General features: G+C 44.8%; 1 protein-coding gene across 2 annotated transcripts in view; it reads left to right on the top strand.

Annotated features, from left to right (window-relative positions):
• The first annotated feature begins 4,406 nt into the window (after nt 1-4,406).
• Nucleotides 4,407-12,096, top strand: part of LOC125464981 (sestrin-1-like) — a 77,272-nt gene continuing 69,582 nt past the window's right edge. For both annotated transcript variants that reach the window (XM_048557985.2, XM_048557984.2), the window contains exon 1: nt 4,407-4,998. In XM_048557985.2, the coding sequence (XP_048413942.1) occupies nt 4,717-4,998 (282 nt within the window). In that variant the 5' untranslated portion in view covers nt 4,407-4,716. The remainder of the gene's footprint in view (nt 4,999-12,096) is intronic.

Genomic DNA, 12,096 nt, shown 5'->3' with positions numbered 1-12,096 from the left:
GTTAACCTTTGTGCATTTAGATAGCTGTATTGCAGTTAAAAGAATGCCACTCTATTCTATTAACGTTCTTTTCTGAAAGATGCTGTTCGATTTGAAAGGGTTCAGAAAAGATTTACAAGGATTTACACGGTTGCTGGGTTTGAGTTATAGTGGAAGACTGAATAGGCAGGGGAAAATTTCCTTGGAATGTCCCTGAGGGGCATGGATAGGGTGAATAGTCATAGCCATTTCCACAGGGTAGGGGAGTCCAAAACTAGTGGACATAGGTTTAAGGTGAGGGGGGAAAGATTTAAAAAAGGACATAAGGGCAACTTTTTCATGCAGAGGGTAGTGCATGTATGGAATGAGCTTCCAGAGAAAGTGGTGGAGGCTGGTACAATTACAACATTTAACGGCATCTGCAAGCATATATGAATAGGAAGGGTTTAGAGAGATATGGGCCAAATGCTGGCCAGTGGGATTAGATTAGTATAGAGTATTTGGTTGGCATGGACAAGTTGGATGAAAGGGTCTGTTTCCATGCTGTACATCTCTATGACACTTTTTTTTGGTATACAGCCAGATTATTAGCACTTCACATCCATAAATACAACTTAATGTTTTCTTTACAGTGTAACTTTTTGGTTAAGCAACATTTACATTCAGTTTCTGATCTTGTTTAAGCCACTTTGCAAGGAAAGGTATATTATTGAACAATTTAACTGTAGATACTGTTCTATATTTTGTGAGAACTCTTGTATTTTGTGTCACTGAGGTTCTTAATCATTATAGAGGTACAGTTGTCTTATTGTTTCCAGTTTTTTTTTAAAGATATTATCACCTAACACACCATTCTGCTGACCATGCTGAACTTTGAAATTCCATAACTTTTAAAAGACAAAACATCAAAATAGTCTTGAAGGTATCAATCTGTATTTGGATTTCTTACCTAGCGTGTGAAGCTAAACTCGTGCCTGAAGGTGATATTTATACGAAAATCTGAGAAAGCTCTTTCAAGTAGTCATTTGGTGGTATAGAACTTGAGTACTTATGAAAAAGGACACATTTGTCAAAACTTTTCATCTTCACCTAATCAGGGCAATTCACAAGAATACCAGTTCAAAGGGAAACCAAAATTTGTGCTGCATGAGAATGCTGATTGGTTAGCAAGTGGACTCCAATTGGTAGAAATGCTGTTATGGAGATTGCATCAGGAATGATGGATGGCAGTTAACAGTCAGGTTTTGTTTAAATTTTACATTAGGCAGGTTGACCCTGGCTGGTGAGGGCATTAGTCTGAGAAATGAACCATTGAATGACTGTCATCTATTCTGTTGAATTGAAGCAAACACAGTACATGTGTTTGGGCCCCACACCTCAGGAAGGACATACTAGCCCTGGAGCGTGTCCAGCAGAGATTCACACGGAAGATCCCTGGAATGGTAGGTGTAACGTACGATGAACGGCTGAGGATCCTGGGATTGTGTTCATTAGAGTTTAGATGGTTGAGGGGAGATCTAATAGAAACTTACAAGATAATGTATGGTTTAGAAAGGGTGGACACTGGGAAGTTGTTTCCATTAGGCGGGGAGACTAGGACCCGTGGGCACAGCCTTAGAATTAGAGGGGGTAAATTTAAAATGAAAATGAGGAGACATTTCTTCAGCCAGAGAGTGGTGGGCCTGTGGAATTCATTGCCACAGAGTGCAGTGGAGGCCGGGACATTAAATGTCTTCAAGGCAGAGATTGATAAATTCTTGATCTTACAAGGAATCAAGGGCTATGGGGAGAGTGCAGGGAAGTGGAGTTGAAATGCCCATCTGTCATGATTAAATGGCAGAGTGGACTCGATGGGCCGAATGGCCTTACTTCCACTCCTATATCTTGTGGTCTTATGTACATTTCCTTTCCATTTGTAAAGAATAGGACATTCCATTACTACACCGAGAAGACATCTAAAATGAAAGTAAAAACCATGTCTGCTCCCTTCTTAATATCACAATAAAGAAATACCATTAAAACTTAAAGTGATACATTATTCCTCCATTTTATAACCAAACTTTCTGAACAATACCAAGATAGTATTCACTGCATTCCTGAGCCGTTTTCTTAGCAGAGTAAGAAGGCAGTCTCTAAGGGCTATATGGCCAGTGAGGTAACCATGATGACTCCTCAACATTACCTTCAAACACATAATGTGGATGCTTCTTCATCTTTGTTTAATTTAGAAATTCTCTACACAATTAAAATGAATACAAACAAGAATTCTTCAACTAAGTCGATAAAATGTGGAGCTGGAGGAGTGCAGCAGGTCAGACAGCATCAGGGGAGCAGGGAAGTTGATGTTTCGGGTCTGGATCCTTATGCAGGACTTTCAGCATCTGTAGTCCTTGCTACCTCCTAGTTGCTTCACCTAAGCACAGTCTGTAACTGCTGGTTGTACACCTCACCAATAGCTACCATAAATGCCAATTTTGTCAGTGGAATTGATTCCAATTACATTGTAAACATTATGTAACATTACAGGGTCTACTTGTGGTGCAATGGTAGTGGCTAAACCCATGAGCCAGGAGGCCCAGGTTCAATTTCCCCCCTGCTCCAGAGGTATGTAATAACATCCCTAAATAGGTTAAATTAAAAAATAAGCATTCTAACAATATCACTCACATTTGAACAATTCTTACATTCCTAAAATAGAGTGTGTATTAAATACACTCAGTCCCAATACTGAATCCTGGGGAACTCTGGTACAAACCTCCCTGCAGTTTGTAAAATATCCACTTGCCAACACATTCAGTTTTCAAGCCTTCAGCCAAGTAAAGCCAGATTCCCTTACCTATAGGAATTTACTGAAACAGTTTGTTTTTAACAACAAATTATGATAGTTTCATGTTAACCATTACTGATTCTAGCTTTTAATTCAAAGTCTATTATTTAAATTTTTTAAAAAATTGAACAGATTTAAACCCATGCCCCAGAGCGTGAACCCAGACCTCGAGATTATTAGTGTCATTAACACTATTATTATTCTATTAACACTAACCATTTACATTACTCTTAAGCAAGATAGAAAACAGAAACAGAAGCAGGCCATTCAGCCCTTCAAGCCTGCTCCAACATTCAATATAATCATTGCTTTTCATCCAGCTCAGTCTCATTTCCACTTTCTCTGCATATTCTTTGGTCCCTTTAGTCCCCAGAGCTATATCTGTAAACTTCTTGAAGGCATTAAATGTTTTAGCCACAAATGCTTTCTCAAGGAGAATATTGCAAAAACATATTACCCTCTTGATGAAAAAAATTCTCAACATCTCAGTCCTAAATGACCTTCCCATATCCTGAACTTCTGATCCCTAGTTCTGGAGGCTGTGGTATTTGGAAACATCTTTCTAGCATTTACCTCATCTAGTCCAGTTAGAATTTTATACATTTCTTGTGTGGGAGTTTTGAAGAAGGTTCACTGATCCTGAAATGTAAATCCTAAAATGTAAATGTATTTTCTGAACAAGGGTCTCAACCCGAAACATCAGCTTTCCTGCTCGTCTAATGCTGCTTGGCCTGCTGTGTTCATCCAGCTCTACACTGTGTTATCTCAGATTCTCCAGCATCTGCAGTTCCTACAGTCTCTGAAATGTAAAGTCTGCTTTCTCTCCATGGATACTGCCAAACCTGCAGAGTTTCTCCAGCAATTTCTGTTTGTTTCAGATCTCCAGCAACTACACTTCTTTGTTTCATTATTATATCCCTGATCCTGCACTTGAATCCTTTCACTATGAAGTCCTATATATCATTTGTTCCCCCCACCCAAAATAAAACAGAAATACCCAGAGAAATATCCAGTGTATGTGGAGAGAAGGCAGACTTAATATTTCAGGTCGAGTGACCCTTCTTCAGACCTGACAGTGGCTACGTACAGGTGGTAGGTGTTGGATATCACGAGTGGGTGATAGGTGGTGAGTGGGCTGAGATAGATAATGGTAAGGCAGAAAGGCGGATCGTAGGGCCCAGAAGTAAGTGAAAATGGGTTTGAAGCTGTGCTGAAAGCAGTCACGATCACACACACAGAAATTGCTGGAAAAGCTTAGCAGGTCTGGTAGTATCTGTGTAGAGACAGAGAGAGAGAATCAAAACTTCATCAGAACGTGCCATGCTTATTGCCTTTTGCATCTGCATGTTTCCTTGATGCTCGTTCCATTTCTATACGTCTTTATTTCCAGAACAGCGCGGATACGTGGGGACATACAACCGGCTTAGAAGCTAAGACTGAGCTCAGCACCTTCACTCTCACCAGCTCGGGAGGGCGTGTCTTCCAGGAGGGCCGGCGCGGTGCCCGCCGGGAGCTGTAGTCCTCACGGCCGCAACTTGTACGGGAGGGTACACGGTCTGAACTACAGCCCCCAGAGGCCGTCACGCCGTTCGAGCATGCGTAGGCCGCCCTCGTTGTAGCTTGTAAAAGTTGCGTCAGCTGCAGGATACAATTCTGGTGAAAGTAATATTTCCTTTTTTTAAAAGAAATAACGTTTCGATTTTGAAGCAGACGAGTTATTTCACGAGTGCGACAATTCACCAAGCCTCTGTTATATTTGTTGGAATCAGTGAACTTGAAGAAAGTGCCTGTGGAACGGGGAGAAAAAAGTTTTTGGAACTTTTCTGAAGTTTGTTGCAGAGTTTCCCCGATCAATGACGGAGTGTGAATGAGCGGCTCGCCCTGCAGCCTCAGCGGCTCCTGTCACTGCGATGTCCCTGGACAGAGGCGATCCCGCCGCCGCCTTGGAGCCGGGCCCGCCCGGAGACCTCCGCAAATGGAGCGAGTTAGTCCGCAGCCGGGAAGCGGGCAGCCGGGTGGCGGCGATGGAGCGAGCGGCCCACACCGTGCACGCCTGCCTTGACCAGCAGCAGCTAAGGGAAGCGGCGGGGAGCCAGCTCCAGCAACTGCTTCTGCTCCTGCTCCGGCTCTCCCGGAGCTGCCCCTTCCCCGATGTGCAGGAGAGGAGCGAGCACATCCTGCAGACTGTGCTGGTGAGTACAATTCCAGGCAGCCCTTTCCTACAGAGTGGCTCCAATACCTGTCACCTCCATCCCCTTATCTACCCCACCCCCATCTCTCGCTCTACAGCTCTCTCTTTCTCCCCATCTCTCTCTCTTTTGCTCCATCCTTCCATCTCTCTCTAGCTCTTACTCCCTCTCCATTTCCATCTCCCTCTCTCCTCATCCCGTTGATATATTCGTCTCTGAGTCGCCTGTTCATTATGTGAGACCGATTCATTTTGCTGCTGTAATCTGCTGTTTAAAGGGACGTCTAGATTTCCAGAATGGTGGGGTCACGCCCACCTCTGTTTACAAAGTCGATCGCAAAGTGCCTTTTGCTTTCGTCTTTTTCCAGATGTTTGCTGCTGAATGTTGGGAGTTTATCGGGGCGATTTCTCTGTTAAATTGTTGGACGGAGAGTTTCACCATATTTACGTATAGCTGAGGGGACGGGGCAGGGTGGAGGGAAACTGATTGTAACGTGACGTTTGAGTTTGACCTTGTATCCAGTGTGCCCGATCAAATGTCGATGATCCTCTTCCGATAATGAAGGCAGTACGGAGGCTGGATTTTCCAAAAGTCTGCCAGCTCTTATTTTTTCTGGTCTGTTTCTCCTCGCATTTCGGTCATTGTTCAATTCAGCCATGCTAGGATATGAGCTTGATCCCTGTGATAATTAAAACAAGTTTACAAAAAAAGGCAAGTGGAATTTGAAATTAATTACATCTGTGGCACTGAAAGTGTTCCAGAAATACAGTGTACGTGCATCACAGGTTTGTGATTTTGGATATCCTTGGAGCTGTTTATCTTATTAAAGGAAAAACCTTATCAATTGCTATTCCTTGACTTTTGACATGAGGCCTGTTGACATAAAACAGGTCAACGATGTTAATGCTTCTAGCATAGTGATGCAACCTGAGGCCATTTTAAGAGCACTAGAAAGAAATTACATACCACAACAGGAAAGTTATGAGGGCAGATAGCCCAAAACCTGATGGAAATAGTAGAGTTTCAAAGGAAGAGACAGAGAGCTTAAGAAGGGAATTCCAGAATTTTGGGACTTGGCGGCTGAAGGCCCGGCCAGCAGTGACAGAACGATATAAATCAGGGATGTCTGTGCAGAGCCGATGGGACAAAGCCCCTTTATCTGTGCTGTAGAATCTCTATGACTCTTGAACATGGGGAATTGCAATATTCTGAGGATTGCTGTCTGGAGGGACACTGCCAAGGTGGAGTTTGAGATGAGCGAGAATTTTAAAATCAACATTTTGCTTGACTGGGTGTCAGTGCACAAGGTTGATGGGTGACTGGGACTTGGTGCGAAAGAATCTTGGCTTTATGTGGCCTCAGGTTGACAGAAGGTAAGACATTAGAGGCTTGCAAGGAGTGTGCTGTAAGCTCGTAATTAAAAAGCCACCCTCAAGGGTTTTGCGGGGTAGAGGTCCCTTGCTATCTACTTTTATGGACAGCTGAGGTAGTAACAGCTGGCAACAAGTACCATGCAGTCTGCCTGTTAGGTTATCAAATTCAGTACCCAATTATCGATACAGAATACGAATGCCTATGGGGCTGGAACTACTCGCCTCAGACATGTAAAAGGTCTACACCCCTTGGTGAGTTCAGGTGGTCTAGAACATTCTGATAAAGATGTGCAAAAACAAACATTTTTGTAACCAACACTGTTGAATTTCCACATATAAAATGCTAATTCTAGCAAGTTACTTGGATCAGATATTTATAGATCAGTCTTGTACAACCTATTCTGGCCTTTAATAGAATAATGTGTTTAATAGCCCACTATTCTCCCTGTGAATGGACGTTGCAGCAGTGGACTTCATAGAGTTGTACAGCATGGAAACAGACTATTCAGTCCATGCCAACCAGATATTCTAAACTGATCTAGTCCCACTTGCCAGCATTTGGCCCGTATTTCACTATACCCTTCCTATTCATATACCCATCCAGGTGCCTTTTTAATGTTGTAATTGTACCAGCCTCCACCACTTCCTCTGGCAGATCATTCCATACACACACCACCCTCTGTGTGGAAAGGTTGCCCATCAGGTCCCTTTTAAAATTTTCCCCTCTCACCTTAAACCTATGCCTTCTAATTTTGGACTCCCTTACCTTGGGAAAAGAATCTTGGCTGTTTAACCTATCCATACCCCTCATGATTTTACAAACGTCTATAAGGTCACCCCTCAGCCCCCAGCACTCCGGGGAAAATAGCCCCAGCCTATTCAGCCTCTCCCTGTAGCTCAAATGTTCTAATCACACCAACATCCTTGTGAATCTTTTCTGAACCCCTTCAAGTTTAACAATGTATTTCCTATAGCAGGGCGACCAGAACTAATTGCACTATTCTAGAAATGATGTAACCAATATTCTGTACAGCCGCAATATATCATCCCAACTCCTGAACTCAGTGTTCTGATAGACAAAGGCGAGTGTGCCAAACACTGCCTTCGCTACCTGCGACTCCACTTTCAAGGAACTACGCACTTACACCTCCAAGGCCTCTTTATTCGCTTCATTCCGCAGGACCCTACCATTAACTCTATAAATCCTGCTCTGGTGTGCCTTACCAAAATGCAACACCTCACATTTAATCTAAATTAAACACCTCAGCCCATGTGATCGAGATCCTGTTGTTCTCTGAGATAACCACCTTCACTGTCCACTTCACCACCAATTTTGCACTCATTTGGAAACTTTACCTTTGTTCCATCGACTGGAAGGTAATGGGCAAGGACTGTTGAAATGCCAATCACTGCCATACAATAGTATTCTGTTATTTCTTCCCTAGAATGTATTTCTACCACCAAACTGCTGCGTTCTGTTCATCTCCCTTGCTCGCCTGCTGGTTCTGGGGAAACAATGTTCACGCAGCGATAAGACAGTGTAACCTTTTCTGTGGGTGTGCAAAGTAAAGTCCGGATGTAGGGCTGCTCTCTCATCAGAGAGAGATGACTGGTGGTGGTTTATCCTGAGGGTCACTACACCTCAGATGAGGGTTAGTGGTTGAGAAGGAGATTGCTGCGTGGTGACCTCAGCTGGCACAGGACTTGAACCCCACACTGATGGTGTCACTCTGCATTGCAAACCAGCCATTCAGCCAACTGAGCTAACTAACCCCCTGTGTACATGTAATTACCTACACCTAGGTAACAGCAATAAAATATGGCTCAGTTCACTCAACCTTATCTTCAGTCAAATGAAAATCATGAACTAAAATTTTATCCTAATACCTCAACTACTCCCATCCACCATCATAGCTAAGGTGGATTTGGGGCTGATCTAATTGGGATTGAATGCTCATGGAATGATGATGATGATGATAGTAGTCCTCTTTATCTGTGGGCATGCACATGTCAACTTATTGAATGAACTGTTCTAGGTTGTACCAGAGGTAGGAGTAGGAAAGTGGACATTAGGTGGCTTGGGTTCTTAATATCAATTTAACTCCCTTCCCACAGTAGAACATTTTACAGGAATTTAAAGATAAGTTATTTTTTATTTGAATTTGTAAATGCTGTAGAGGGATTGTTTAAAATTTTGAAACACTGAATCCTGGTGGTTTGTTCGGAGCTGGAGTTAGTTTTACATCTGACAGTGAGTGGTCGTTAATAAGAACAGAATATGCTGTTGAAATCTGTCAGGTCTGGCTTTTTTCAACTTGATACATGAACTCGGTATCTGTCTCCACAGAGATTGCCAGACCTGCTGCGTTTTCACCAGATTTGTCTGTTTTTGTGTCAGATTTCCAGCATCTGCAGCAATTTATTTCTTTGTAATTGATCATTACTGCTGAAAGAAGAGAATTGCTTCTAAATTATTTTCCAGTTCATACCTGTAGTCATTGAAGGAGATCTGAGCCAGTGACTGATAACTGTTGTTTTATTATCGCCTTTTAAAATTTTATTCATGTGATGCAGATGACCCTGGCTAGATCAGCATTTACTATCGATCCCAAATTTCCCAGACGGCAGTTAAACGTCAAACTCATTTCTGTGGGTCTGGAGTCAGATGAAGTAAGGATGGCTGTTTTCTTCCCTAAAAGGACATTGGTAAACCAGATGGGGTTTTCCTGACAATGAAAGTATGGTCATTATTAGACTCTTTATTCCAGATTTTTATTGAATTCACATTTCGCCATCTGCCATGGTGGGATTTGTTCCCAATTCCCAGAGCATTACCTAGGTCTGTAGATTAAAAGCCTAGCTATAATATCACTGGGCCAGGCATAGCATAAAAAAGGGAATTATCCAGTCTGACTGGACCTGGGTTACAGTGACAAGTTAGTTATTCAAGTTATCTGCCTTGACTCAGAAGGCCATAAGTTGAAGCCTCACTCTAGAATTTAACACATTAGCCAGGCTGATGTTTCAGTACTGCTGTATCTGAGATGGCCTCGGTTAAGGTGGAACAAGATGTTAATGTAAGGGTTTTCCCACCCTCCCCGATGGAATTGGAAGAACCTGAGGCACCATTTGAAGAAGGATATTTGTATTTCTTCTGGTGAGAAACATGCATTCATGACAGGCTATCAGGCATGAACTATGTTCTTGTTGACAGAACTTTGCTGTATGCAAATTGACTGGCATGCTTTTCAACATTGCAAGAGTAAGTTTAGTTTAAGCGCTCAATTAAGGGCTTTCAGACAGCGCTATTTCCATTCACAGGGCATCTAACTACATATTGTGTATTTTATCCTGATTTGAGTAAAGTAGAGCCTTGGCTTGGAAGATGACAAATTAGCCTAGGTTCGTGTTCACATGTGTCTCCAGTGTCTGGCCTGTCATGCCTTTTCTGACTTGGGACATCCTGAAGTATATGCTAGCCAATGAAGTACTTTTGAAGTGTAGCCACTTGTGTAGGAAATTCAATGTGTGGAGATTGAAGCTCAGCCAATGACAGTGGCTAGAGCAAAGAACAGTACAGCACAGGAACATTCCAAGATAATAAAATGTGAGGCTGGATGAACACAGCAGGCCAAGCAGCATCTCAGGAGCACAAAAGCTGACATTTCGGGCCTGGACCCTTCATCAGAGAGGGGGATGGGGAGAGGGAAGTGGAATAAATAGGGAGAGAGGGGGAGGCGGACCGAAGGTGGAGAGTAAAGAAGATAGGTGGAGAGAGTATAGGTAGGGAGGGGATAGGTCAGTCCAGGGAAGACGGACAGGTCAAGGAAGTGGGATGAGGTTAGTAGGTAGGAGGTGGAGGTGCGGCTTGGGGTGGGAGGAAGGGATGGGTGAGAGGAAGAACCGGTTAGGGAGGCAGAGACAGGTTGGACTGGTTTTGGGATGCAGTGGGAGGGGGGGAAGAGCTGGGCTGGTTGTGTGGTGCAGTGGGGGGAGGGGACGAACTGGGCTGGTTTAGGGATGCAGTAGGGGAAGGGGAGATTTTGAAACTGGTGAAGTCCACATTGATACCATTAGGCTGCAGGGTTCCCAGGCGGAATATGAGTTGCTGTTCCTGCAACCTTCGGGTGGCATCTGGACCTCTCAGTCTCCATCTCAGACCATCTCCAGCACATCCCTCACCTTCCTGGACCTCTCTGTCTCCATCTCAGGCAACCAGCTTGTAACTGATGTCCATTTCAAGCCCACCGACTTCCACAGCTACATAGAATACACCTCCTCCCACCCACCCTCCTGCAAAAATTCCATTCCCTATTCTCAATTCCTCCGCCTCCGCCGCATCTGCTCCCACGATAAGACATTCCAGTCCCGCACATCCCAGATGTCCAAGTTCTTCAAGGACCGCAACTTTCCCCCCACAGTGATTGAGAACGCCCTTGACCGCGTCTCCCGTATTTCCCGCAACACATCCCTCACACCCCGCCCCCGCCACAACTGCCCCAAGAGGATCCCCCTCGTTCTCACACACCAGCCTACCAACCTCCGGTTACAACGCATCATCCTCCGACACTTTCGCCATTTACAAACCGACCCCACCACCCAAGACATTTTTCCATCCCCACCCCTGTCTGCTTTCCGGAGAGACCACTCTCTCCGTGACTCCCTTGTTCGCTCCACACTGCCCTCCAACCCCACCACATCCAGCACCTTCCCCTGAAACCGCAGGAAATGCTACACTTGCCCCCACACCTCCTCCCTCACCCCTATCCCAGGCCCCAAGATGACATTCCACATTAAGCAGAGGTTCACCTGCACATCTGCCAATGTGGTATACTGCATCCACTGTACCCGGTGTGGCTTCCTCTACATTGGGGAAACCAAGCGGAGGCTTGGAGACCGCTTTGCAGAACACCTCCGCTCAGTTCGCAACAAACAACTGCACCTCCCAGTCGCAAACCATTTCCATTCCCCCTCCCATTCTCTAGATGACATGTCCATCATGGGCCTCCTGCACTGCCACAATGATGCCACCCGAAGGTTGCAGGAACAGCAACTCATATTCCGCCTGGGAACCCTGCAGCCTAATGGTATCAATGTGGACTTCACCAGTTTCAAAATCTCCCCTTCCCCTACTGCATCCCTAAACCAGCCCAGTTCGTCCCCTCCCCCCACTGCACCACACAACCAGCCCAGCTCTTCCCCCCCACCCACTGCATCCCAAAACCAGTCCAACCTGTCTCTGCCTCCCTAACCGGTTCTTCCTCTCCCCCATTCCTTCCTCCCACCCCGAGCCGCACCCCCATCTACCTACTAACCTCATCCCACCTCCTTGACCTGTCCATCTTCCCTGGACTGACCTATCCCCTCCCTACCTCCCCACCTATACTCTCTCCACCTATCTTCTTTTCTCTCCATCTTCGGTCTGCCTCCCCCTCTCTCCCTATTTATTCCAGTTCCCTCTCCCCATCCCCCTCTCTGATGAAGGGTCCAGGCCCGAAACGTCAGCTTTTGTGCTCCTGAGATGCTGCTTGGCCTGCTGTGTTCATCCAGCCTCACATTTTATTATCTTGGAATTCTCCAGCATCTGCAGTTCCCATTATCTCTGTCCCCTAGTGATTGACATTTCCTCCCTGGGAAAAGGAATCCAAATCTCCATTCTATCCATGCCTCTCATAATTTTGCATACTTCTTTTAAGATTCCCCCCCAACATCCTTCGATGTTCAGGTG

This window comes from Stegostoma tigrinum, chromosome 24 (assembly GCF_030684315.1).
Source record: "Stegostoma tigrinum isolate sSteTig4 chromosome 24, sSteTig4.hap1, whole genome shotgun sequence".
NCBI classification, from domain to species: Eukaryota; Metazoa; Chordata; class Chondrichthyes; order Orectolobiformes; family Stegostomatidae; genus Stegostoma; species Stegostoma tigrinum.
The sequence above is the reverse complement of the archived record's forward strand: the minus strand, read 5'-3'. Positions and strand labels throughout refer to the sequence as shown.